The sequence below is a fragment of the Gallus gallus genome, chromosome 1, assembly GCF_016699485.2.
Source record: "Gallus gallus isolate bGalGal1 chromosome 1, bGalGal1.mat.broiler.GRCg7b, whole genome shotgun sequence".
Lineage (NCBI taxonomy): Eukaryota > Metazoa > Chordata > Aves > Galliformes > Phasianidae > Gallus > Gallus gallus.
In genome coordinates, this window is record NC_052532.1 from 115,919,017 (window position 1) to 115,946,831 (window position 27,815).

Genomic DNA, 27,815 nt, shown 5'->3' on the forward strand with positions numbered 1-27,815 from the left:
TTTCTGCTGCTTCGGTGGTGTGGCTAGAGCCCTTGCTGGTGAAGACTGAGGCAAAGAAGTCACTGAGCACCTCAGCTTTCTTCCATATCCCTCATGACAAGGTCTCCAGTTTCCTTCTGGAGAGGGCCCACATCTTTCCTGGCCTTCCTAGATATTTGGGATTTTTTTAAGTTATTACATGAACTGGCCATTGCAGACCTATGGACTTGGCAAAAAAATGTTGTTTTATATTTCAGCTTTAGAGTGCTTCTATAATCTGCTCAATTATATGCAGATATTTCCCCTTGGAAGCTGCTTATGTTGTTTTAGAAGAACTGTTCGTGAGTGGGGCAGGTGTTCTGTTCTTTTGAAGTGGTGTTTCTCAGGGAATCTGTTTCAGCTTTGAATTAACCTACAGCTCTTGCAGGTAAGTGCAGCGTACTGACAACTCTATAAATTAAGAAAAGTCTATAAATAAAACCCAATTTTTTCTGTACTCCAAAATGTGAACTGGTCACACAGGAATAAGAAATGGAATTCAAAATATTGAAATAAATATGAAACTCCATCTTATTAGACTACCATATCAATTTAGAACATAGAAGAACATTCTGAAAAGTCATGATTTGAGAGGAAAAAAACCAATACCTCTGATTTTCTGAGTTACAGCTGACTGTCATTTACTGATACCTTCTGGATTATAGTTTGATATCAGGTTGCTTTTCTTTTTTAAACGAGGAACATATCAGTGTCTAAGTCTCACATGTCAGTGAAATGAAATAAGAATAAGACTGTAGCTTTGGCCCGGTTCCAGATCTTAGGACCAGAACTTGAATTTTTGATTTATGACTTTATGAGTTTTCCAATGATTAACATATTTGAACTACAGTTTAGACATTAATTACTATTGACTTTGTGTCCCCAAGAATACAATTTATGTAACAGTGGAAAATATGGAGAGTCCTACTGAATTAAACCATTGAGTAAGTTAGATTTCAAATGTTAGGGAATTTTAAAGAAGTGAACAACTAGAATTCATACTTCTCAGCAAATATGTAGATACAGACTTTGTTATACCTCTTTACTGATAGTGCAACAGTGATGAAACTGTTATGTCGGCTGAGTTGAAAACTGTAAGTAAACTATGAACCCTGGCTTGTAGAGGTATTTCTGCTGGTCCTTGCCAGGTATCTCTTGGGACACGTAAGTTGTGCTACGGAGCTCCTGCTCTGCTTGAGAGCTTAATCAGTTGTATCTCCAATAAGCCTAGAAGAGCTTTATTACACTGCAAGACACAACTCTGGATAACTCCAGCCATGAAACACTACCAATTCAGTTGCCAAAGCAGTTGTTTATGATAATGGTCTGAGACAGGGCCAACACAGAGCTTCAGAGACCTCAGGCAACAGCCTCTCTTGCACATGCTTACTTTCAACCAGCTAATAAGGGAACCTGAGATATGAGAATCTGTAGTTAATGGTAGCATTACATTTGTTCTATATTTGTACAACAATCGTAAGTCACTTTAGGCAGTCCATTTTCAGGAGATGACTGCCTTGCTCCACGAACTGAAATCTCTATTTCTTCAGCCTTGTGACTCATGCTGCACCTTTAGTCATATTTTAGCCTTCAGAACTGTGCTCTCTGTCATATCTTATTGCTTGATGCATGTTCTCACAGCATCACATCACCAGACTAACTTCAGTGTTTTTTTTAAGAAAAGGACATTCACATGCCTCATTTTTAAAAAGAATTCCCCTTAAATATGAATGTTTAATATCATTGTTCCCCATTCATATGAATGTTTCATGCATACCCTTGGCATGCTTATGACAAGAACAATCAGATCTGTATATGTGAGGGTAAAACATGGTATTTGCCATATATCAACGCCTGTTTAGTGAGTTTTCATCTGGCTGGATTTAATAGATTCTTTTTTTTTTTTTCCCCCAAACCAGTTATGCTATGAAAAACAATAGATTTGGGGATCTTTTAGGAATGCCTTTAGTCTCTTGAAGTTCGAGACAACTTATTTACCTTCTATATATTTTGTAAGGATTCTAGTGACATAACAGTAACTGTGGAAAGGGAAAATAGCTCTGAAATGCAGCTGGCATTTCAGATGTATCAAAGTTGATTCTGTGGCTTTACAAACCATATGGCTCTTCAAAGCTGTATTCTATGACAAACAAACTCTTTCCTGTGCACTTTCAAAAAGGAGAAGCTATTGAGAAATATGAGACACCATCAGTAAAACAACACATTACTAAAAAGAAAATTGGAATCAACATTATATAACTGTTAAATGTATTTTGAAAAAAAGAAAAAAAAAGTTATTTTCACCATTTGGAAGGATCTTGTTTTTTTTTTTTTACAGATGACTGTAAAAATCATTAAATCACGATTCAGTCTCTATTCTGCACTAAAGACTCTACATCTGCTACTCAGAGAGATCTTTCTTCTCTTTCCCTGTTCCTTGGGCTTGCGGAGCTGTGACCTTCTTTGCATGCTGTCCCACTAGCCAGGATGTAGGGACAACCCATTCACAGATTCTCCTTGGAGGTCTTCATCTCCCACACATCTCACTGCTGTTTTTCCTTGTGATTGTCCCAGCAGCATTCAGGAGCTTCCAGTTCCCATCAGCCCATCACGCTTGCAGCTACAGCTGGTTGTCCCTGGCAAGCCCTGCCCACTGCTGCTCACTTACAATTCTTCTGACCCTTATTTGACTGTCATGTGGTTACCTACAGGGCCTTCCACACCAGCCAACTTTATGCATCTGATGTGGCACACTCTCCATTGGCTCCTCAGGGAGTGACCACTTCATCTACAGAGCATTAGGGAGCCACAACTCTAACACAAATGGATATAGGAGGGGCCTAAATCTGATCAGAAGCAACACATCTCTTACTGAGATCTTAGACAACAGTATTTTAACTACTTTAAAATATGAATATACAAGATATGAACGCTGTTCTTAGTGTTGCTATGGCTCCAAGTGTATTGATCATAATAACTGTATAATTCTAATTACAGTAATAATAAGAACGTATAACAACAGTAGTAGTTGCTTTTATCTGTTTAATTTAAAGACTTGATATTCCAAATATGATGACACTTATTTTTCTACTGTAGAATAGACTGCCTTAACTGTAAGCCAAGATCTTTTCCTAATGGCCCTTCTAGTAAAACACTTCAATCTATTTTTTAAGAAGATGATGGCAGACTTTTTTGTTTTTAACTTTTGGCAATGGGAGTACTTGCAGGCTTACAAGTAGACAATTTTTCTGAATTTTAGTTTTCATTTTTAAATATCTAGAATTCATCATAAATATCTTAAACATAATTATCTGTTTAGAAAGAGTACACCATATATTTTCTCAAATGAAAACGGAATGTATCACAGTTTTTTAACTGAAAAATGTCAGAATGTGGTTCTACAATAAAAAATATGTTTTAGTAAACAGCTCTGTGTAGGGGAAAAAGAGCAACACAATGTAATGTATTCATTCCAGGAATGTTTTTTTTTTTTTTCCCAGATAAGAAATCCTTATACTTCAGGTTGATCATTTTATGCATAATATTTCACTACGGGAAATACAATGAGATTTTAAACTGTCTTTGGGAAACTGTATATCATATTCTAAAAAGTAACAGAGGATATTATTGGCCAAAGAGCTACCCAGACCTTCAATAATAAAGGAGAAATACAGACTCAGTAAAAAGTTTAAAGTGAGTAGACTTAGCCTTTTGCCATTTTAAATATTTAGTTTTATGCATTTCCTAATGGAGAATAAGAGTAGCTGCAGTATTGGTTTAATATTAGACTGTGCTAATGGGGCTGTGGCAAGACTAATAATCTGTGAGGAATATTTGGTGACAAACACCATTCTAGCATTTTGAAGGGCACTGTAGTACAAAATGCTCTCTACTTGTCCATGTTCTGTCAGGGAAGATAATGTTTTGGTCAAGGTCTACCTCAAGTGTAATTACACTCAGATTTCTGAGCTTAGTCATAAGCATTCCCACTAAGAAACTCTATTCTTGAGAGTTTATGTCAGTGAGGACCTCACTGAGGTGATAAACTTTACCGCATCCTGGTGAGAGTTAATAAGAAGATTGAGTGGGACACAAGCGAGTATACAGTCCTCTTTTCAACTGCAGCCAAGAATCATTAAATCCTCCAGATTTTGCTTCACTGTTTGTAGTACTTGTTACTGTCTTACTTTCTCACCACGATTACCAGGAATGGAACCCAGACAAGCCTCTGTAGAAGTGAGCTGTGGTATGGAAGGCACAAATTGCATCAGTTGGGTTGCCAAGCAGAAGCAACTCCCTCAGCAACATCTTGTTTCAGTCCTGTCCCCAATAAATCCAAATGAGGCAACTCTGAGCAAAATGGTGATGGAGACAAAGAACTGGCTTCCTGATAAGGCAGACAATTTGTCTCTTAGCTCGAACCCCAGTTTTAGCTATCAGAATGGAAACCAGATGGTGGGAAGACACTGCGGCTTCTCTTGTAGCGCAGGCTACAGCACAAGAACATATGCCTAAAGCCAGTTATGATAACCTTCTCAGTAGCCCTCCAGTTAGTCAGAGAATTTACAAATACCTTTCTTAGCTTTATTCTGCTTGAATTTACTCTTTTCCTGTTTCTTTAATGGACTTCCTAGACCTGGCAAGCAAGTGACAAGACAAATACTTTCAGAGGTGGGAAAGAAACAAGTTCACAGTGCAGAAAATGCATGCCCTCTACTGCTGCACTCTGAATTTTAATTTAGGAACTTATATTTCTGTGACTGAGTAAAAGGATGTCACCATTCATCCTAGCTACCATATATGTTTAAATTAACATTTTCTTTTGAATCTGAAGTAAATTTTTCAAGTGTCTCTCTTAAACTCTCTCACTTGTAGAGTTTTTGTTTGCACCGTAGAACAATTTCAGTGTGCCCAGACTGGATTCCTTTCAACTCAAGCCACGCCTAAGATTATGGTTTGGGAGCCCACCTATTGTACTCCAACCACCAGTGGGCATTTGTGAACTAACAACAGTTTGAAGGAAGCATGCCCTGCACTCACAGAGGGTAAGTGCCCCGTCTAGATCTCTTATGGTTTCAACTTGATGGATCAGCTCCTATCACCCTATTTGACTTGCTGTGTGACAGGAAGCAGACGTATTAATTGTGAACCATTTAAAGCTCAGAAAGACTAAACAGTTCTTATTTATGCTGTAATAGAGTTGTTGTGCTGTTTAGGTGTTCATATGTAGAGTGAATATATACAGCCACCTCAGGCAGGAGCTGCTTCTGTCAGAGACAGGATGCTGCAAAAAAAAAAAAAATCCTAAAATAAGCAAGAAAGGCAGAATTCCTGCAAGAGACAGGCAAAACTATCTTGCTTTCCACATTTGGAAGCCAATAGCTTTATTATCCAAGAGACAGAAACAGTTATGCTACTTCCAAGGTGTGTCCAAAAACTGTGTGTGTGTACACATCAACAAAAAGATCACAGTTACATGAAATCTGCAGGAGTGGATGGGATCAATTTCCAGCAAATAAAAAATCAGTGTAAGGATCTACAGCTCATAATTATATCAAGGGAAGATGGAACTGAGGGTGTGATTGAAAGTGGAAGATCAATGGCCTAAGAGGGTAAGATATCTTGCAATAAAACTGAACATTGAGGTTCAGACATGCAGTAGTTTTGAAGCCTTTGGAAGCATTCAAGGATGCACTGTAGCAAATTACAACTGAAGAGATGGTTAGGCTTGCTGCAGTTGTCTTAAGGAGAAACACCCATGATATTGCACAGACTAGGACAAGAATAATATAGTATCAAGAATAGTATAGTGACATTAGTTTCTCTGACCACTAATGGCAAGGCTAGAATTTGGAGACTCCTATGTGAGATCTGAGCTAATTCTAGGCTGCCCATTTTTTTATCTTGGGCCAAAAGGATGGAAAGAAATGTACAGTGGCAACTATGGATAAATAATCTTACTCTGATTATGGTTATCAGGGTAAAAGGCAAACATTTTATTTACAAACTCCCTGAGAAGATCATCCTGCTTGCCTTGAGCCATTGAAGATATCATGCAAAGGACATCCAGATTGTCTTTAGATCCACAAGATGTGTGAGTGCTCAGCACCTTTCAGAAGTCCAGAGGGGATCACACAATCTGCAGTGGCCTCTGACAGTTAAATACAAGTATGTAAAGTAACTCTAAAATCCTCTCCGAAATCTACTTTCATAACCTTAATAATTCTACTCAGTACTGGAAATAAGTTTGATTACTTCATCTGAAATTCATTAGGGTGCTAATTAACAAATGAAACATAGCTCATTAAACAAAGACATAGCCAATGTTATTTCATTCAGTTTCACCTTGGAAAACAATCTCAAATCACACCAACCTTGGAAGTATAGGAAAATGCAGTAAGAGAGAACTAATGAAAATCATTCAAGTTTACTGTTTCACCACATATCTTTCCTAACAGGAAAAAAAGAAGGTACGATTAAAAAGTCCTGTTTTCTCTGCTAGTAGTACTGAGCAAAGATTGATATAAAATACTGTTGAACTGGATAATGGATTATATTGCCTATAATCTTATTATTAAAGGTCACAGAACATTGTAGCTCAATTAAATAGTTATTTGGGAAAAAAAAAAAAAAGAAAAAAGAGCTCATTTTCTTTTTAGCTCTATGGGATTTTTAGAAAGGTGAAACTATTTTGACACTATTTAATATGCTTCAGTGAAAAAAGATTTCCTTTTCAGTATAGGTTTCAGAGGGATTAAAAGCTATCCAAACATTAATCTTACATATCATGCATCATAAGCAGAACTAAAAACTCTCATACTCCACAAGGTTTTGAAGCATAGTTGTAGCATACCCAGAGCAAGACTTCTAGCAGCAGAAATTAAGTGTTTGCTTGGTTTCAGACAGACCTCCAGCTCAGTGGTCTAAAGAGTTACTTACTAAATGGAAACTTCATTCTTTCTGTTCCACACACCAGCAAATCAGGTAAGAAGAAAACAGTCTCTTTAAGCATGTACTTAAATTCTTTGATGGATCAGGACCATTATAGGGGTTCTTGATCTTCAGCAGAAAATTATTGCATAAGGGAAAGGTTGAGGGAATTGGGCTTGTTTAGCTTGGAGAATGCTCTGGGGAGATCTCATTGTGGCCTTCCAGTACTTGAAGGGAATGCATAAACAGGTGGGGTAATGAGAGTTTACATGGGTTGACAGTGATAGGACAAGGGGGGATGGTTTTAAACTAAGACAAAGGAGATACTATATCCAAAGAGGTTGTAGATGCCCCATCCCTGGAGGCATTCAAGGTCAGGCTGGATATAACTCTGGGCAGCCTGGTCTAGTGATTGGCGATGTTGCCCATGACAGGGGGCTAGAAACTACGTGATCTTTGAGGTCCTTTTCAACCCAGGTGATTCTATGATTCTATGATCTTGAGAGAGGTTGGAGGCAAATGGATGAGGCCAGACACTTCTTGATGGTGTGTACCGTTAGCACAAGGAGTAATGTTCTAAAACACGTAAATAGGAAATTCCGCGCTAACACGCAGAAGAACTTTATGGTAACGGTGATGGAGCACTGGAACAGGTTGCCCAGAGAGGATGTGGAGTCTCCTCCTACAGAGATATCCAAGACATATCTGGACAGCTAGCTGTGCGACCTGTCACAGGGTCCCTGCTTTAGCAGAGGAACTGAATTCAGTGCAGTCTTGAGGTCATTTCCAGCCCCTGTGTTACTCAGTTACTGAGTGCCTTCTCTGTCTATACTGCTGGAGGCTGTCCTGAGGAGCCCTGTACCCCTGAGGTCCCAGAGGAAGTCAGGATCAAGGAGGAGTTTGCCTCAGTTGTTGAGGACTGGGTTAAGGAGCAATTAAACAACCTAGACATCCATAAATCCATGGGTCCTGATGCGATGCACCTGTGGGTGCTGAGGGAGCTGGCAGAAGTCATTGCTAGGCCACTCTCCGTTATCTTTGGTAAGTTGTGGGGAACAAGATACTCCAGACTGATCAGCCTCACCTCCATCCCTGGAAAGGTGATGGAAAAACTTATCCTTGGCACTGCCTCTAGGCATATCACGGATAAGAGGGTCATTAGGGGCAGTCAGCATGGCTTCACCAAGGGGAAGTCATGCTTGACCAACTTGATAGCTTTTTATGAAGAGGTAACCAGGTGGATAGATGATGGTAAGGCAGTGGATGTGGTCTATCTTGATTTTAGTAGAGCATTTGACACCGTCTCCCACGGCATCCTCGCAGCTAAACTGAGGAAGCGTGGTCTGGATGATTGAGCAGTGAGGTTGCCTGTGAACCAGCTGAAGGAAAGAAGCCAGAGAGCTGTGGTCAGTGGGACAAAGTGAGTCTAGCTGGAGACTTGTACCTAGTGGAGTTCCTCAAGGGTTGGTACTGGGACCAGTACTACTCAATATATTCATCAGTGATTTGGATGAGGGAGTAGAGTGCACTGTTAGCAAGCTTGCTGATGGCACAAAACTGGGAGAAGTGGCTGACACGCTAGAAGGCTGTGCTGCCACCCAGCAAGACCTAGACAGGATGGAGAGTTGGGCAGGGAGAAATCAAATGAAAGACAACAAGGGCAAGCGTAGAGACTTGTATCTGGGCAAGAACAACACCAGGTACCAGTATAGGCTGGGGACTGAGCTGCTGGAGAGCAGCGATGGGGAAAGGGACCCGGGGGTTCTGGTGGACAGCAGGGTGACCATGAGCCAGCACTGCAAGAAGGCCAGTGGCATCCTGGGGTGTATGAGAAGGGGTGTGGTTAGTAGGTCGAAAGAGGTCCTCCTCCCCCTCTACTCTGCCCTGGTGAGACCGCATCTGCAGTATTACGTCCAGTTCTGGGCCCCTCCATTCAAGGACAGGGAACTGCTTGAGAGAATCCAGCGCAGAGCCACAAAGATGATGGAGGGACTGGAGCATCTCCCTTTCAAGGAAAGGCTGACGGAGCTGGGTCTCTTTAGCTTGGAGGAGACCGAGAGGTGGCCTCATTAACATTTATAAATATGCAAAGGGTGTGCATCAGAAGGATGGAGCCAGGCTCTTCTCAGAGACATCCAGTGATAGGACAAGGGGTAATGGGTGCAAGCTGGAACATAGGAGGTTCCACAAAAATATGAGAAGAAACTTCTTCCTGGTGAGGGTAACAGAACACTGGAACAGGCTGCCCAGAGAGGTTGTGGAGCCTCCGTCTCTGGAGACATTCAAAACCTGCGTGGACACATTCCTGAGTGACCTAATCAAGGCATTCTGGCTAAAGCGGGAGGACTGGACTACATGATCTTTCAAGGTTCCTTCCAAACCCTGACATTTGGTGATTCTGTGAATCTGTAACTGGTATGGAGAAGAGACAGCAGCTATTACAATGAAGACTTAAAATATATATATATACTCTTTTCACATCTTAGGCCAGGATTCTGCCATTTATTTTTTCAAGATAAAGAATACATTTTTTTTTTTAGCTCATCTGTCCTTCTCTTTTCTCTTTTCTTCTTCTCTTCTCTTTTCTCCCTCTCCCTCTCCCTCTCCCTGTCCTCTCCCTCTCCCTTTCCTTCTCCTCTCCCTCTCCCTCTCCCTCTCCCTCTCCCTCTCCCTCTCCCTCTCCCTCTCCCTCTCCCTCTCCCTCTCCCTCTCCCTCTCCCTCTCTCTCTTCTTCCCCTCCTCTCCTCTCCTCTCCCCTCCTCTCCTCTCCTCTCCTCTCCTCTCCTCTCCTCTCCTCTCCTCTCCTCTCCTCTCCTCTCCTCTCCTCTCCTCTCCTCTCCTCTCCTCTCCTCTCCTCTCCTCTCCTCTCCTCTCCTCTCCTCTCCTCTCCTCTCCTCTCCTCTCCTCTCCTCTCCTCTCCTCTCCTCTCCTCTCCTCTCCTCTCCTCTCCTCTCCTCTCCTCTCCTCTCCCCTCCTCTCCCCTCCTCTCCCCTCCTCTCCCCTCCTCTCCCCTCCTCTCCCCTCCTCTCCTCTCCTCTCCTCTCCTCTCCTCTCCTCTCCTCTCCTCTCCTCTCCTCTCCTCTCCTCTCCTCTCCTCTCCTCTCCTCTCCTCTCCTCTCCTCTCCTCTCCTCTCCTCTCCTCTCCTCTCCTCTCCCCTCCCCTCCCCTCCCCTCCCCTCCCCTCCCCTCCCCTCCCCTCCCTTCCCTTCCCTTCCCTTCCCTTCCCTTCCCTTCCCTTCCCTTCCCTTCCCTTCCCTTCCCTTCCCTTCCCTTCCCTTCCCTTCCCTTCCCTTCCCTTCCCTTCCTTTTCTTTTCTTTTCCCTTCCTTTTCTTTTCTTTTCCCTCTCTTCTCTTCTTTCTCTTCCCTTCCCCTCTCTCTTCTCTTCTCTTCTCTTCTCTTCTCTTCTCTTCTCTTCTCTTCTCTTCTCTTCTCTTCTCTTCTCTTCTCTTCTCTTCTCTTCTCTTCTCTTCTCTTCTCTTCTCTTCTCTTCTCTTCTCTTCTCTTCTCTTCTCTTCTCTTCTCTTCTCTTCTCTTCTCTTCTCTTCTCTTCTCTTCTCTCCTCTTCTCTCCTCTTTTTTCCTTTCTTGTCTTGTCTTGTCTTGTCTTCTCCCTGCTGCACCACTGAAGAGAAAACTCTCTTACTCTCCTCCATGTCTCGCTAGAAAAAGGAGAGTCTCAAGTCACGACTGAGTAATTTTCAACTCAAACAGACTTTGAGAGGAAAGAAGGAAAGCTGCGTCCTCCCAGGAACCCTCTGGCAGAGGCAAGCTACAACTGGGACCGCAACAGTAGCAAAGGCAGGAGTGCCAGTACCTGTCTGTGGGCTCAACGCCTGTGGAAGAAGCTGTCAATTGTGATGTCTGTGTGACAGCGGGTGAGGATGGCCACCGCCTGGCACAGGAATGGCATGTTCGTGCTGTGCTGCAGGGACGACATGCAGCTGCGCAGGATGTAGATGATCGGTGAAAGATCAAGCTGAAAGAAGAAGGGGAGAAAGAATGACTTGCTGCATCCTTGACTCTGCAGGACCTAATCATGGACATTCAGCACATGAACGGTGCCTGCTCCCTTGACATGCCGCCAAGGCCTAAGCCTACATTTCACACCGGTCACCCTGTCCAAGCCCTGGCTCTGCGCTCAGGCTGTGCTTCTTTAGCACAAGAGGCAAACGGCACAAGGTGTAGTGCAACAGCCAACAAAAGTCCAAGACTCGTGGAAGAAAGTCTCTTACATCCCGACAGATGTCCTTTCCATGCATCTGCAGAAAGGTGATCATCCACTTCCCAGCAGCACGCACACGCATTCCTTTGGCCTTCCGGAAGGTGTCCTTGATGGCCATCATGAAATCTATGGTGTGTTCCAGGGAGAAGCTTCTGCACACAATCTGCAGAGAAATGAGAAGCAGGAGAGATCCCATCACTGCTCTGCAGCAGCTCTTCCAAACATAAAGCAGTCTTGAGGGCATTCTTAGTTCAGCAGCTTGCCAGTCATTCAGGTGGCAATCACAACGCTCCTGCTGTCCTTACTGTGCTGTTTATACATAAGGTGGTTGAGCCTTCTCTCAGCTTCTCCACCCATGCTGTTTGCTTACATGCAAAGGCTACACCTCCCAGCAGCCACAGTCACACGCGCGCACACACAGTCACACACACACGTGTCATAGAATCAGCTCCTTGCGTGGGGTGCCTTAAGGTCAGACGTAGCTCAGTGCCTCCTGCTACTTGCTGAGAAAAGTGATCTCAGGGTGACAGCTCATTCTGGAAACGGTGTGAGAGGCTGGGGGGAGCAGAGGGACGTGCAAAAGCCTACGCACTGAGATCGCACCACCCCTTTTTGGGTCCACTTACCCGCGCGATTTTGGAAGAGGTCTGGAGCTGACAGACGGTGCTGCAGTCATTCAGCCCCTCACACAGGCTCCCGATGTCTCCTGTCTGGATGACTCTGTTGGTCGCCTTGGCTGGAAAGAGCACAGGGAGAAAAGGGAAGTCATGCTTCTGGAAACGGAACCGCTTTCCACAGGGGAGAGACAGAGGCCAGGGTGGAGAGGAGAAGAGAGCTGCGCACGGTGCCTCTCCCTCCTGTAAACTGGGCCCAGTCCGTGGGGTTCTGGTAGTGCTGAGGAGGAGAGCAGAGGGCTGGCTCACGCCCGCTCTACTCACCTTGGATTTGGAGAAGGGAGCTCAGACAGGTGACAGCCAACTGGCGGGATGTGGGCATGGGGTCACACATCAGAGGCACCAGCAATCCCACCAAGGAGCCAAAGTGCTTGCAGGCGTCTGCTCTCTGCAGGGATGAGAGGCAGGAAAAAAGCTGTAGGCAGCCCCAGCTCTCCCTAGCTTCTCCCGCCTGTGCCTTCCCCACGGGGTGGGTGTCACAGCATGCACAGCTGAGTGGAGCGAGCTCAGGGGCACTGGGGAGGGAGCAGGGGCATGTGGCGGGGCTCTTTACTCACTCCACGCTCTTCACAAGCAGCCAGCAGCTGGGAGCAGGTCTGCAGGGCCCTCTTGCGCTCCCACATGTTGCCTGACGTCATTGATCTCTGCAGGACGTGGGACAGAGCATCTGTATCACTGCGGACATCTTTTCTTTCCCTTCATGCCAGCCCTCTCCCAGTCCCTCATTTCCCAGCACTTTCCCTCAGGGCCTGCCCTGTGGCTCCACGCAGCCCCCCACCTCGCTGAGCACCGGCACTGCTGCCCCTGCTCTCTGCAGACACTCCTGCCTCCTAACCCAGGAGCTTTTCCTTGGCTGTGGCCTGCCAAGGGCTGCTTCTGCCTTTCTCCCTGCAGGGCCCATTTCTCTGCCCATTTCTGAGCTTGCAGTGAGCTGGCATGTCAGCAAGAGATCCCCTCTCGTTGTCCTCTCAGTCCCCAGATCTCTGCCTCCGCTACCGACAGGCACCATGCTTGCTTCCTCCCTTGACCCACATGTACTCACATGGACTGTGTTCTGGAAGAAGCCACTGGTGGTCTCTGTCTCGAGCAGGACCACCATGAGCCGGCCCAGAGCTTTCAGTGACGTTTGCAGAAGCTGAAAGCAGAAGAGGGGATTGAGCTGTGGCATCATGGTTGCTGCCAGAGCATAGGTTGTGTGTGCCGAGGAAGGGCTCCAACCAAGAGGTGGCTGTGAAAGTCACGGCAGGTTACCTGCAGGTACTGAGCTGCTTGCTGTGACTTCCTGATCTTCAGCATCATCTCCGCTGAAGGGTGTGTCACAATATTCTTGCAGCACAGACTCAGCATGTCACACATGTCTTTGCTTCCTAAAGAAGGCTTCAGCTTGCTGAACAAAAAAAAGGACAAAAAAAGGAAGAGAAAGCAGACAGGGCCTTTAGCAGTGCTCTCCAGGCTGGTTCAGACAACATCAGAGTTTCTTCTAACGGAACAGCTGCAAAGCCAACATCCCCGGCCTGAGCTGCTGAGCACTGTCTTCAGTTCCAGCATCACCCACCTCCTCCCCGGCATCAGTGAACCACCTCCTGCTCGGAAGGGAAGGAGACACCGAGTCTCCCTTCTCTCCCGTGCCAGGGGACAGGAGCACCAGGGCCTTTCTCCCTCCCAGAACCTCAGCTTCGCTGGGCACAGCAGCCCAGCCATCTCTCCTGTAGAAGTGACTCCCGACCCTCTGCCCCCTCCAGGCCTTCGGGAGCTACCCAGAAGGGGATCCACCATCCTGCCTTGCAACCCCAGAGGCTCCCACCCTTACCTCAACTGCTCCAGGGCCAGAACCACCTTGAGGGGCACTGGGGAGACAGGGGTGCCCAAGCAATACTTCTTCAGCAAGTCCTGCAAGTCCCAGAGAGACACGGTCAAAGTGGGCAAGGGGCAAAGCGAGAGTTCTTCCGCCAGACCCACAGGCAGACACAACTGCCCCACACCAGCCCCATCACTCGTGCATTTCCCACGGAGGCAGTGCAGGATGCAGCAGCTGCACAGCTGGTGGACCTCGCCTGCTGCCCAGCTGCTGCCTGCCAGCACACAAGGTCCCCACCAGCTGGAGACGTGTGGCTGAGGGACACCTGTATGGCTCTGGGGAATTGAGCCTTGTAGCACAGCCCAAAACTCCGCTACAGACAGCCCTGGCTCTGGGCACTCACCGTCAGGATCTCCAGCAGCTTGCCCTTCAAGGAGGGGTTAAAGCAGGCAGAGTCACCCACTGCTTGGAAGGCAGAGCTGAAGTCTGTGATGCTCTGCAGCAGCGCAAGCGTGTTCTGCAGGTCCTGAGGCCCAAGAGAGAAGAACATTCTTTGAACTGCGGGAAGGGCCAAGGGCTGCAAGGGGAACACGTGGGGGCAACGCTAAGGGAAGGGCTTGCATCTTCATCTGAGCACAAACCAGTCCCCGAGGGACCTTTGGAAAGAGAAGGCCCATCTCAGCATCCCCCCACGTGGAGGGGCTGCAGCTGGGTGCTCAGACAGCCTGGCACGCTACGAGCTCTCACCCGGCAGCTGCAGCTGTAGAGCAGCAGGATGTTGCCCACGATGTCTCCCTCCAGGCGGGCGAGCAGCTGTTCCTTGGAGGCACGCAGTGCCAAGCTGCCGTGGGCAAGGATGAGAGCGCTGCGGGTGGCCTGAGCTCTTCTGCTGTCCAGCTCCATCTGTGTGGGAAGAAATGCCTTGAGACACTCGCTCAGCAGCCCCCGGTGCCCCACGATGCACCTGGGCTCCCAAGTGAAAATAAGGCAGCAGAAAGCCAAGATGGAAATGCGTAACGCTTCACCTTCTTGCGTCTGGAAATCCTCCCATTCTGGCCTCTGCACAGCCTGGACGCAAACATGGTGAGCGTGTCCAGGGCTGTGTGGAAGTTGCTCTCAGCAGCATGGCTGAGAAGAGAGATCATTCCCTGCACAAAAGAACAAGGGGCAGTTGGCGCAGGCCTGAGCCTGCTGGTACGGCCAGCCACAGTGGCCGGGCTGGTCCTCGCCTGAGGGAAAGAGCAGCAGTGAGGAGATCGAAAGGCTCGGAGCAGGGCCAGGAGAAGCGCTCTGCCCAAGGGACAGAGCGGGGACGCTGGCAGAAGCTGGCTGGGAAGAGACCTCACCTGGGCCTCAGAGGGCTCCTCTGCATTTGCTTCCTCCAGGTGTTGCAGGAGCTTCTCTTGGATGTGGAGGACTTCCTTACAAGCTCCCAGCACTGTCCCCAGAGCCTTGTACAGGAAAGACTGCATGGGAAGGGAAGAGAAGGGATGGGAAGGGAAGGAAGAAGCTGAGATGTGGCAGCAGCCTGACCTGCTGGGAGAGGGCCAGGTGGGAAGGACCCACGCTCCCTGGGAGACGCTGAGAGCAGCTGCAGGGCCGAGCTTTAGCCACCCCCAGGCAGTTTGCAGGGAAAGGCCCTCTGGGGGGCACGGGCCAGGGAAGCAGCGTGAGCGGCCCGTGTGAGCAGAGCACCACTTGCAGCCCCTGCCCCAGTTGGGCACCTGTGGCTGCACCGCTGGGTAGAGCCGGGGGGAACCCACCTTTTCTCCAGAGCTGCTGAGAGAGCTGCTCAGCCACCGGCTCAGCTCGCAGCTCAGGCCCTTGGTCCAGGCCTCATCCTCCATGGTAGCCAATGACGCCCTCAGGAACTGTTGGAGAACAGGAGAAGCCAATGTTTCCTTGCCCTTTGCCTCTTCCCACATTCCCACATCGCCGCAGTCTTCTGGGGAGAGGTGACTGGAAGAGCAGTCCCTCTCCCAGCTCCTGCCAGCAGTCCCTCCCTTATAGCCGCCTGCTGCTCTTCTCCTAGGACCCCCCTTGGGCTTGGGACAAAGAGGAAGAGGCAGCACCACAAAGGCGTGCGGCCGCTCCACAGCAGCGTTTGAGAGGCTGTTCCTGTCCCGTATGGGAACGGGGCTCCTTGAGACAGGCAGACACTTCTCCGCACCGTGCCTTCCGGCAATGCTGTACCTTTAGGAGGCGCTGCTCCCACTCCGCAGAGTCCAGGAAGCTCTCATTTTTCCCTGCACAGCAACAAGAAGCAAAAGACCCTTGCTTGGGATCAAGCCGCAAAGGAAGAGCTGCTGCAAACCTGGTTTGCCTGGGCACTCGGCACTGCCAAACTGGGACCTGCACACCCTACGCAGTGACCTGTCCCTCCCCACAAACACTGTCCCAGCAGGAACACAGAACTGCTCCAAGACTGCTATCTGAGGGGACGTGGAGGGCCCATCTGTGCCCTGGAATGGGCAGATCCCCAGGGGGAAAGGTCCCCGGGCCTCAGTGCTGTCTCCCTGGAATGGGAACAGCAGCAGAGCAAGTGCTGGGCTGCAGGCAATGCTTCCCCTCTGCCACGCTGCAGAGCTCCATTTTCACTCCCCCCCTTCCCTGCCTCCGCCCCTCCCTCCCCACCCGCACTTTACCTTGGAGGCACTGCAGCAGCAGGGGGATCTCAGTGGCCCACATGGCCCCCACAGCTCTGTGGATTTTGCCGTGGAGGCTCAGCATGAGGAGCAAGGCAGCGGCTTGGAGTTCGCTGCCTGCAAAAGGGCTCCCTGCCACCACCTGAGTGAGAGCAAGGAGAAGCAGGGTCACTTCTGCAGCAAGAGCAGCAGCTTCTCCCAGGAGGGAAGCGCAGCTTGGCTCTGCCCTGGCAGGCAAGGAGCAGCCAGCAACTTTGCCCATGGTGCTGCAAGCCCGTGAAGAGAATGGCATCCCCATGGGTGAGGCAGGCGCTGGCATGCTCGGCCATGCTGCTTCCTCCTCGGGGCTCATGGCACCGGCCTCTGGAGCATCTACTCACCAGCAGGCGTGCCAGCAGTGTCTGGGGAGTCAGCAGTGGGCCTGTGGGGAGAATGAAGTGCTGAGTGAGATGCCGAGACATGCTGTGCTCCCCCACGTGCACCTCCGCTGTCCATTCTTGGTGCTGTCACGGGTCAACAGAGCTCACTGGGGGAGTTTCTGCTCCTACCTTGAAACATGGAGCTGAGGAAATGGGGATCCAGGTCTTCTATCTCCCGCACCATCAGGTCCCCTCTCTCAGCCAGCGCTTGGACGCAGCGGGAGACCGGGATCAGCATGCCGGTGTACTGGGCTGGCACCACGTACAGCAGCAGCCGGGGCCACAGGAGCTGTAGGGAACGAGGCGGTTGAGCGTGTCAGCATTCCTGCCTCCGCTCAGAGATGAAGAGGACTCTGTGAATTTCCCTGAGTCTTGTGTGTTTTAGAGCACACTGGAGGAGAGACCGGGGGTGTTGGAATGGGATGAGGAACACGTGGTGTGAAGGCAAGGAGTGGCAGCAGGTCAGATTGTGACTCACTTTGGTCATCCCGCTCGCAGAGACATCCAGTGACCCCAGGATGTCCATACACAGCTCTTGGAGAGCTCCTTCTTCCTGGGCTTCCTGGGCAGAAAGGTCTCCGGCTGCCTGCACAACAGTGTTGTGGGAACACCGGTTACTCTGAGTTCTCAGGAGCCTCTCAGGAGGCTCAGGTGTGGCCCCACCAGTGCTTCTGTGCCAGCCTCTGAGCAGCACGGGTCTTCCAAAGGAAGCTGCTGCCCGGTGTCCTTACCCTTCTTCCCGTGGTGCGGCTGAACTCACGGAAGATGTGCCCCACCACATCCCAGGCTGAGCAGCTCCGGGCGTTAGCACTGAGCACATCCTTGATGAAGTGCAGAACGGCCCTCCTCACCTGTCAGGAGTCAATTGTGGGTTTGATTTTCCTGCTCAGAAGGCAAAGGGAAGCCACCGGCTCACTGGGGCAGCCCTTTGGGCATGAGCAGAGACAACAAGAGCAGAGGAGAAGCCTTGTCTCCTCAGGTGAGGGCCAGGCCTTAGCACCAGGCTGTGCACTTTCCATGCACTGCACAGGGACCTGACCGCTCCACTCTGCCTGCTCTCCCCACAGGAGCCATCGCAACCATGTGGACAGTGCCCCAGCACCTCCCTGGGCACCCCAGCCCTGCCTGTGTTGGCAGCAGCATCACCACCCCGACAGCGCTTTCCTTTCCCAAATCAGCTCACCTGGATCCTGGGGTCGCTGCACAGACACTGCACAGCGTCCACAACCTGGGGCAGCTTCTCGGTCATCGTGGGCTCTGCAAGAGATGTGCAGAAGCATGCATGGAGGCACAGCCCAGATGGCAAAAGGGATCCCTGGAAGTCCCGACCTGTGGTACTGACCATCAGAGCGAGCCAGAGCAGCGAGCAGACCCAGGGCTGCCACGCATCCAGCCTCCCTGTCAGCGCCCAGCTGTGACTGCAGAAACTGGACCGTTTCCTCTGGGCAGATCCGGGCTGCGGGGAGGAAATCCCGCACTGTGTTAGCAAGAAACTCGCACCCATTCCGGAGGTTTGTGAGAGAGGTTTTGGCCAGGGCACCGCCAAGCATCGCCAAGGCTCCTCTCCTTACCCTGCAGCAGGATGCAGTGGGCCAGCTCTGCTCTGTCTGCCTCGCTGTGCTCCTTGGTGTCATCAGAGAGCTGTGGGAACAAGGTCCATTGGAGAAAATTGTATCAGTACTGAGGATGGAAAAGAAACTGTGCTGCCAGCTCTCATCTCCCTTGGCACTCCCAGTAAGAGGACATGCAGACAAAACACAGCCTGACCCACAGCATCCCTGGGGGCACACACATGGATCTGGGGCAGCCACGGGCATGCAGGAGCTGAGACTGAGCAGCCGTCAGAGGCTCGGAGCTTTGCAGTCCTCCTGAGACTTAGCCAAGAGGGAAGCTGCTTTGGGCGCAAGGATAGGCTCCCCTTACCTGGTAGAACACGGCACTGGTGATGGCCAGAAACTTGTCCTTGGGGATGACAGATTGAACTCCCTCTAAGGCCTCCAGGAAGATACTGAGGCTCTGCAAGAGACCAGGAGAGGAAGGAAGGGCTGAAGCCACGTCTAGCCACTTGGGAGCAGAGAAAGCGATTCCCACTGGTTTGTCCGCTGGGAGAGCTCCCGCACAGGCGTTCTGGTTTGTCCCCGCCTCCCAGCAGCAGCAAGAGAGTCCCTCTGCTCTCAACCGAGCCCTGTTTGGGCATCGGTTGCAGGCATTTCCCACCCAGCAGCCCTCTTCTCCCCCATCAGATGCAACTGGACGTGGTCCCCCTGGTTGTTAGCACAGAGCTCCTCAGGCACCAGAGCCCAACAGCGGTGGTGCTGGTGAAGCCTCCCAGCCCCAGGAGGTGGGCCGCGGTGACTCCTGGCTCCCTTCGGGCTCCTGTCCGGGTTGTTCCTTCCTTGACGGAAGAGCTCAGGAAGCCTCAGACCTCCCTTGGACACCTATTCCGTCTTTCTCCAAGGGCTCCTGGCCTCCTCCCTGCATCCCGCTGACCCCTCGTGGCACTTGCACAAGCCCCACATCCACACTGAGCCCCGCAAAACGTCTCACCTTGGTCACCCTGCAGGTGTCTTGGACCTCCTGATACGGGTGCACGAGCCAGAGAAGCTGCTCCCAAACGTGCTCTCGGCACAGCTCTTCTTGAAGGAGGACAGCCATCATGGCAGCCACAGCCCCGAGGACAGCCTGTTTGTCCTGGAGAGGGATGGCAGAGGCCCAGCATCACAGACTGAACGTCTGCCCTTCCTACAGGAGGGCTTTCTCTTTCCCTTCCCCTTTCCCATACCCCCGTGCCCAGTAGGAGACGGGCTCTCTCTGGAGGGCAGGGAGCTTTTCCCCACACCTTCATCCCCAGCTATCCCTGCCACAAGGTTGTGACATGGGGCTGCTTCCTGGCAGGGAGATCCAGCCCCAAGCACAAAGCCAGTTTGGGGCCCTTTGCAGAGCCAGCCCGCTCCTTCTCATCACCCTTCTGCTCTCAGCCCGCTGGGCACAGGCAGAGCTGCCGACACGGATGTCCCCGCTGCCATCCCGGGCTGGGAACACAGCACTGCTCACCTTTTCCTCCTTGCAGTCCTGCCAGTTCCTCAGCACAGTGCAGAAGAGCTGGGAAAGATTCTGGTAGATCTGCTGGATCTCCATGGCAGGCCAGGGGCATTGCTTTCCAGAGCACAAGTGAACCTTGACTCCTTCCAGCCATTGTTTCACAACTGAAGAAAAACAAAACAAAACAAAACAAAACAAAACAAAACAAACAAAACAAACAAAAAACCGAATAATTAATTAAAAAGAAAAAAAGAAAAAGATGAGAGACTGAGAGAAGAGGGAGCCTGTGAGAGCCTGCAGCAGGGCGAGGTGCAAGGGCTGTCCTGAGCCCCCCTGCTCTGGGGCCGGCACTCACCAGCACAAGCAATGCGCAGGGTCCGGCCGCCTCTCACCCAGCCCACCACACTGCGCAGGCCGGCCAGCATCAGCCACACGAAGGAGATGCACTGTGGAGCTGCACAGGGGAAGGAGAAGGCCATGGTCAGAGCCCCGGCAGCGAGGGAGGAGGGGCTGCAGCCCTGCATCCCCCAGCTCAACGCAGATCACGCGCAGAGGGGAGAGACCCTTTCAGGAGGCTGAGGGCACTCTACCGTAGCTGGTGAACAGTTTGCTCAGGGTGAGGAGCACAAACTCCTTGGACATCTCCCCCACGGCCTTCAGGTGGCCCTGGAGCTCGGCCATCACCAAGCTGAAGTGTGTCCGGGCCAGAGCCACCAGGACATTGCTGGCAGCCATCCTCACACTGTCAGGCACGCCCTGAAAAAGAGTGACTGGTGACACGCGGCACAGGAGACTGCCTGAGGCCTTCCCTTGGAAGGGCTAAGCCCCTGCTGTCCGCCAGCAGAACACCAGCGCGGGCAGGCGGCTCCCTTTGCCGCCTTTGGGAGTGACCCCTCACCTGGGCTGCCGTCAGGTCCTGGGACACCTCAGCCAGCAGCCGGTTCACCACTCCGCACGGCGGGCGGCTGTCACCTTCCCGCAGGACGTGCTCCAGCTCGCAGTACGCCTGCGCTCGGTCACCCTGGGGACAGGGATCAGTCACGTTTTGCTTTGCCCTTCTTTCCGGGGAGCCGCCCGCTGCCACCCATTGCTATGCCGATGTGCTGCCAGGGCCTGGCACCCACAGGGCCGTGGCACTGGGGCAGGGCAAGGGCTGATGGTTGGATGTCCCCATCTCACCTCCTTGTCTTGCAGGCGCTGTAGCAGCAAAGTCACGGCACAGGCGGGGACAGGGCTTGCCACCCTGCCTCTGGCCCTGCGACGTGTACCTCTGGGCATACAGCCCACACAGGCAAAGAGACCTGGAAGGAAAGAGCAGAGCAGCTGCCACTGGTGTTGCTTGGAGCCAGGGCCGAGCATCCGGCCAGCTCGGGGAGAAACCCAGCCCCACAGCATGGGGTGGGCTGTGCCAGCACATGTGTGGTCGGCACGGAGAGGGGAGAGAGCCTTCCCCTTGCTGGGATACTGGGGAAACCACGGTGGGTGGCTGCACTCAGCAGAGCAAGGACTGCGCTGATGGCATGCCCTAAACAGGCATTGGTGGCACACATGCGCTCGGGCAGCGTCACGGTGTCCAGAGAGGTGGAGGGACCTCACCTCGAAGGGCTCTCAGCCGCTCCATCACAGCAGGAAATCTCCAGGTAGACACAATGCTCTCTCTGGGTCCTCTTCCTGCGCCTCTCGCAAGAGACTGAGCCACCGCTCCCACCGCTGCCACAGGGGTGGAAGAGGCAGTCACTGTGACATCACAGCGAGGAGTGTCACCTCACAGAGAATGACGTGCCCTGGGCTAGGGACCAGCCAGCATGCAGGGCAACCTTGCAGGCCCCAGAACACAGCATGTTTTTGTGACGCACTCAGCTCTGGGGTGGACACGTTCTGTGCTGGATCAGGGAATCACCTCAGGTGATGGGGTGAGGGAGAGCCCCTGCCAGGCAGCAGCTGCCAGGTGCCATTGCTCAGCAGTAGCTTAGTGACTGGGGACTCCGTACAAGGAGGCACTGCAGCCCCCATTTGCTGCCCAGACAACCTCTCCAGAGAGCTTTGCTGCCTCCTGGGGGCACGTGTCAGAGACGTTACGGAGACTCCACCACATGTGATCAAAGAAGACCACCATCCACTTGCTGTCATTCAAGTAGGGTCATGGGAGGATGCCATGAGGAAATGGCAGAACATCAGAAAGGGACTTTGCATCCCTTGGAAAGACGCTAAAGGGATCGGGAGAGCCAGGAGTGTTCTCCTCTGTCCTCCTGAGCTCCCAGGAGGGGCTCTCCTCTGTCCTCCTGACTGGTGTCTGGGTCCCAGAAGGACGGAGGAGGACAGAGGAGGTAAATTACTGGCTGAGGGGACGGTGTCAGGATCGAGGTTTTGTGTACCCTGATCTTGGGCACGCCTTTGAGAGACCAGGTGTGAGCATGAGACGGAATGCGACTGAGTAGCTGGGGCCAAAGTGTTCTGGTGAGCAAGCTGGCTGGGCTGCTTACCAGAGCGTTAAACAAGATTTGATGGAGGAAGGGGATGGAGTTCCTCGTGACAGAGAAGGGCCTGGGAATGCTGTCTTTTTTAGTAAACTGTGTAGAAAAACCTCCCAGTTGTCCAGTAGGATCTTGTGAGGACTCTTCCGAGAAAATAACATTGCCAAGAGCCCAGCTTAAACCTTCCTGCATCCCTCTAGAGATACCTGCACCCTCTGCTTCCCTACTGTGCCCATATAGCAATGCACACCACATGCGGAATAAACAAAAAGAACTAGAGATCCGTGCGTGCTTACAAGTATGTGATCTCATTGCAATCCCAGAGACATGGTGGGACAGCTCACACAAGTGGCATGCTGTTGTGGGTGGCAAGACAAGGTGAGGTGGTGGACTTGCTCTTTATGTGAGAAACTGCTAGAATGCATTGAGCTCCACTGTGGGGGGGAGGAGGATGAACAAGTGGATAGCTTGTGGGTAAGAATTAAGGGGCGGGCTAACATAGGTGACACTGTTGTGGGTGTGTGCTACAGGCCACCTGATCAGGAGGAGGAAGTGGATGAGGCCTTTTACAAACAGCTGGAAGTAGCCTTGCCACCCCCGGCACTCGTTCCTATGGCGGACTTCAACCATCCTGATATTAGTTGGCAAAGTAACAAAGCCAGGCACACAAGGTCCAGGCAGTTCCTGCAGTGTATTGGTGATTACTTTCTGACGCAGGTGGTGGGGGATCTGATGTGGAGGGATGTGCTACTTGACCTTGTTTTTAGCAGCGAGGAAGGGCTGGTAGGGGGTGAGAAGGCTGGGGGCAGGTTGGGATGCAGCGATCATGAGGTAGTAGCGTTCAAGATCTTGTGTGGAAGAATCAAAGCAATAAGTAGGAGTGCTACCCTGGACTTCAGGAGAGCCTACTTGAAGGTATCCCACGGGCTAGTGTGTTAGAAGGTAAGGGGGCCCATGAGAGCTCATTGGCCCTTTAACTCCACTTCTTCCGAGCTTAAGATCAGTTGTGAAAGACAAAACTGGGTTTTTTTTTTGGCTCAAAGTTTGCTTTGTGAGGCCTTTCTTGTGATAAGACTCTAACTGACAACCGTGAATTATCTAGGGGGGCAAGTGGTGGGCGTCACCGCGCCACAATACTTCTGCTTATGATTGTAAAGATAAGCAGAAGGACCAGCAGTCTTGTTCAGGGGGTGTGGCTTGAAAGAGCTGACCACTGCAAAAGGTGATAATGCTTGCGCGTGGCAACGCAGGCACCACTCCCTGCTGGCTTATGTGTTGGGGCAGGTGTGCCATGCTAACAGAGAGAAAAGAAGAAGAAGACAAAAAACTGAGAAACTGGGGATAAGAGGCCCTCACTAAACAAAGGACTGGGGAGAAGAACTGCCAAAGAAAAGAAATCTTTGACAGAGCGTCATGGTTTTATGATTTTTGTTATCACTATTCCACATCATAGCATCATGAAAAGCATGGGGGATTAAAGAGTTAATGGGACTGACAAGGGTTCTGTGGACTGACAACTTTCTGGATACCTGGTTCTCAGAAGAGAGCAAGAACTACATACCCCAGAGGACTTTGCGTTCAGAGGGGAAGATAAGACCCCCAGGTCACAGGACTTGCTCTCTTGCTCTCACTGCCTGGCAGTGTGTGGCTGTGCTCCCCAGCTGTTTCACCTTCAATTCCGAGCAAGGCCTTTGGCTTTGGACTCTGTCTCATTTTATTTGATTTATTAGTCTCAATTCCAATTATATTGTACTATATTGTGTTATCTTGCATTCTGATCTCATATTTAGTAAAATTAACGTGATATGAAAATAACTGTATTCCTTAGATGGTTGCCACTGTTCTGTCTTTGGGCCCAGCTCCCATCTCCCTACACACTCCCTTTCCCTTTTTGAGCCGGTGGGCCGGCGGGCCTGCTGTTTCCCTGTCACAGACACGGATGGATCTAGATAACTCCGTGACATGGAGGAATTCCCCGAGAGGGGAAGAAACCTCTTTGGAAGAACCCCCCGGGGCCTGCTTGCTGCAAAGCTTCCTGGCTTTCTCCCATCCCCCACAGTGATTGGACGAGATCCTGAGATCAGTGGGCATACTTTTATCCGCTGTTCTGGATACCCTCTCCAAGCAATTGGAAGAGAAGGCGGCTATGGGGCGCAGTCAACGTGGATCTACCAAGGGGAAGTCATGCTTAACCAACCCGACAGCCTTCTCTGATGTCATCACTGGCTGGGTAGGCGGGGGGAGAGCAGTGGATGTTGTGTGCCTTGACTTCAGCGAGGCATTTGACACCGTATTTCACACCATTCTCGTTTTGAAACTTAGAAAGTGTGAAGGAATCTCTGGAGATCGTTGAGACCAACCGCCCTGCTCAAAGCAATTCCCTACAGGAGGCTGAGCAGAAAAGTGTCCTGGATCACCCCCCTCAAGTTGCTGGCCGCGCTCTTTTTGACATGCCCCGGGGTACCATTGGCCTTCTTGGCTGCAAGGGCACACTGCAGGCTCATGGCCAGCCTGCTGTCCATAGGGACACCCAGGTCCTTCTCTGCAGAGCTCCTCTCCTGCAGGTCAGCCCCTAGCGCAAAAAATACGCAGCTGTGCTTTCCGTTTTGCTACAGGAATTAGAGAATAAGTTTCAAGACTGCCAAAAATTCATCCACTTCTTTGTTTCTTTGCAGCTCCATTTTCCGATGACATAAATACTGGCTGATACATAGATTACTGGGTGATTTTCAAATGGAACATGTAGAGCTGCAATCTAAAGTCTGTTCTCTTTATTAAACAGTAAAAAATTTTTAAAAAAATTAAAATAAGTTTTGTTACTTATTATGTTATCTGATGCACTTTCTGAGGGCTGCTCTGAAAGTAATGCCTCTCATTGTATGGTGTTGGCCCATGACGTCAGAGGCGGATGCTGGTGGTGTGGCAGTAGGGGCCGAACCTTCCCACCGGTATTCCATGACGTTATTGCCGTGCGACAGATGGCAGCAGAGGGGCAGTCTGACACAATGGGTCTGACGTGGAAGTGCACGTGAAGCAGAGGTGTGTCACTGAACTCCTCCATGTGGAAAAAATGTCACCCACTGACATTCATCGACGCACACGGAGCATTGAAGAATACCAAGCAGTGGATGTGAGCACGGTGAGGTGGTGGGCAGTGGCAATAGCAACAGTAGGTCACCTCCGCTGCTGCAGATTGTTACAAGCACGGTATGCAGGCTCTACTTCATCACTGGTGAAAAGGCATAGCTCATGGTGGGGACAGTTTTGTGGCTGAGAATGTGAAGAGGTTTCAAGAGGGATTACAGCTTGACTCTGTGGAACCATTTTCAAAGTGAGTTAAAGCAGGATTTCTTTCCAAAAGTCTGGCAGCCTGTATCTGGATGGCAGAGATGTTGGCATTAAGGGGCTGCATGGCCCTGGGCAGCTGGGAGCAAGTCTGAGCCTTGCTGCCACTGGGCGCATGCACTCACACAAACAGGTGTGCACGTGTGCATGCGTGCAGACACGCACACACACGCACGCACGACTGCCCTAGTGACAGAAGATACAGAGAAGACAGTGTTACTGAGTGCCTTCTCTGTCTCTGTCTATACTGCTGGAGGCTGTCCTGAGGAGCCCTGTACCCCTGAGGCCCCAGAGGAAGTCAGGATCAAGGAGGAGTTTGCCTCAGTTGTTGAGGACTGGGTTAAGGAGCAATTAAACAACCTAGACATCCGTGGTCCTGATGTGATGCACCTGTGGGTGCTGAGGGAGCTGGCAGAAGTCATTGCTAGGCCACTCTCCGTTATCTTTGGTAAGTTGTGGGGAGCAAGACACTATAGACTGATCAGCCTCACCTCCATCCCTGGAAAGGTGATGGAAAAACTTATCCTTGGCACTGCCTCTAGGCATATCACGGATAAGAGGGTCATTAGGGGCAGTCAGCATGGCTTCACCAAGGGGAAGTCATGCTTGACCAACTTGATAGCTTTTTATGAAGAGGTAACCAGGTGGGTAGATGATGGTAAAGCTGTGGATGTGGTCTATCTTGATTTTAGTAGAGCATCTGACACCGTCTCCCACAGCATCCTCGCAGCTAAACTGAGGAAGTGTGGTCTGGATGATTGAGCAGTGAGGTGGACTGTGAACCAGCTGAAGGAAAGAGAGTTGTGGTCAGTGGGACAGAGTGAGTCTAGCTGGAGACTTGTAGTTCCTCAAGGGTTGGTACTGGGACCAGTACTATTCAATATATTCATCAATGATTTGGATGAGGGAGTAGAGTGCACTGTTAGCAAGCTTGCTGATGGCACAAAACTGGGAGAAGTGGCTGACACGCTAGAAGGCTGTGCTGCCACCCAGCAAGACCTAGACAGGATGGAGAGTTGGGCAGGGAGAAATCAAATGAAAGACAACAAGGGCAAGCGTAGAGACTTGTATCTGGGCAAGACCAACACCAGGTACCAGTATAGGCTGGGGACTGACCTGTTGGAGAGCAGCGATGGGGAAAGGGACCTGGGGGTTCTGGTGGACAGCAGGGTGACCATGAGCCAGCACTGCAAGAAGGCCAATGGCATCCTGGGGTGTATTAGAAGGGGTGTGGTTAGTAGGCCGAAAAGGGTTCTCCTCCCCCTCTACTCTGCCCTGGTGAGACCGCATCTGCAGTATTACGTCCAGTTCTGGGCCCCTCCATTCAAGGACAGGGAACTGCTTGAGAGAATCCAGCGCAGAGCCACAAAGATGATGAAGGGACTGGAGCATCTCCCTTACCAGGAAAGGCTGACGGAGCTGGGTCTCTTTAGCTTGGAGGAGACCGAGAGGTGGCCTCATTAACATTTATAAATATGCAAAGGGTGTGCATCAGAAGGATGGAGCCAGGCTCTTCTCAGTCACATCCAGTGATAGGACAAGGGGTAATGGGTGCAAGCTGGAACATAGGAGGTTCCACAAAAATATGAGAAGACACTTCTTCCTGGTGAGGGTAACAGAACACTGCAACGGGCTGCCCAGAGAGGTTGTGGGGTCTCCTCCTCTGGAGACATTCAAAACCTGCGTGGACACATTCCTGAGTGACCTAATCAAGGCATTCCGGCTAAAGCGGGAGGACTGGACTACATGATCTTTCAAGGTTCCTTCCAAACCCTGACATTTGGTGATTCTGTGAATCTGTAACTGGTATGGAGAAGAGACAGCAGCTATTACAATGAAGACTTAAAATATATATATATACTCTTTTCACATCTTAGGCCAGGATTCTGCCATTTATTTTTTCAAGATAAAGAATACATTTTTTTTTTAGCTCATCTGTCCTTCTCTTTTCTCTTTTCTTCTTCTCTTCTCTTTTCCTCCTCTCCCTCTCCCTCTCTCTCTCTTCTTCCCCTGCTCTCCCCTGCTCTACTCTCCTCTACTCTCCCCTGCTCTCCTCTCCTCTCACCTGCTCTCCTCTCTCCTCCCCTCCCCTCCCCTCCTCTCCTCTCCCCTCCCCTCCTCTCCTCTCCTCTCCTCTCCTCTCCTCTCCTCTCCTCTCCTCTCCTCTCCTCTCCTCTCCTCTCCTCTCCTCTCCTCTCCTCTCCTCTCCTCTCCTCTCCTCTCCTCTCCTCTCCTCTCCTCTCCTCTC

The 27,815-nt window shown here is 50.6% G+C and overlaps 1 protein-coding gene across 2 annotated transcripts; it reads right to left on the reverse strand.

Moving 5' to 3' along the window:
- Positions 1 to 10,516: 10,516 nt before the first annotated feature.
- On the reverse strand, positions 10,517 to 21,592 carry LOC101747311 (maestro heat-like repeat-containing protein family member 2B). Of its 2 annotated transcripts, none has more exons than XM_040649808.2 (31): positions 21,345 to 21,592; positions 20,928 to 21,049; positions 20,647 to 20,769; positions 20,339 to 20,504; positions 20,104 to 20,202; positions 19,761 to 19,912; positions 19,254 to 19,397; positions 18,630 to 18,722; positions 18,278 to 18,347; positions 18,049 to 18,162; positions 17,890 to 17,963; positions 17,438 to 17,557; positions 17,185 to 17,292; positions 16,836 to 16,995; positions 16,668 to 16,708; positions 16,288 to 16,429; positions 15,836 to 15,888; positions 15,406 to 15,513; positions 14,989 to 15,108; positions 14,668 to 14,790; positions 14,390 to 14,545; positions 14,046 to 14,168; positions 13,655 to 13,734; positions 13,096 to 13,231; positions 12,887 to 12,979; positions 12,402 to 12,488; positions 12,109 to 12,232; positions 11,797 to 11,906; positions 11,181 to 11,333; positions 10,763 to 10,924; positions 10,517 to 10,570 (listed from the first exon to the last, which is right to left on the reverse strand). In XM_040649808.2, the coding sequence occupies exons 1-30, from the start codon at positions 21,367 to 21,369 to the stop codon at positions 10,775 to 10,777; spliced, it is 3,369 nt and encodes a 1,122-aa protein (XP_040505742.1). In that variant the 5' UTR covers positions 21,370 to 21,592; the 3' UTR covers positions 10,517 to 10,570; positions 10,763 to 10,774. The 2 variants fall into 2 exon arrangements, with proteins under 2 accessions (XP_040505742.1, XP_040505739.1); XM_040649805.2 differs by having other exon boundaries at positions 10,517 to 10,607; positions 21,345 to 21,591.
- Positions 21,593 to 27,815: the final 6,223 nt, after the last annotated feature.

Coding starts and splice junctions, on each gene's coding strand:
- LOC101747311 (XM_040649808.2), bottom strand. CDS start 21,369: ATGGAGCGGCTGAGAGCCCTTCGAG. Junction 18,163..18,277: donor CCACTGCATCCTGCTGCAGG/GTAAGGAGAGGA, acceptor TCCTCCCCGCAG/CCCGGATCTGCCCAGAGGAA. Junction 17,558..17,889: donor GCAGCGACCCCAGGATCCAG/GTGAGCTGATTT, acceptor GACTCCTGACAG/GTGAGGAGGGCCGTTCTGCA.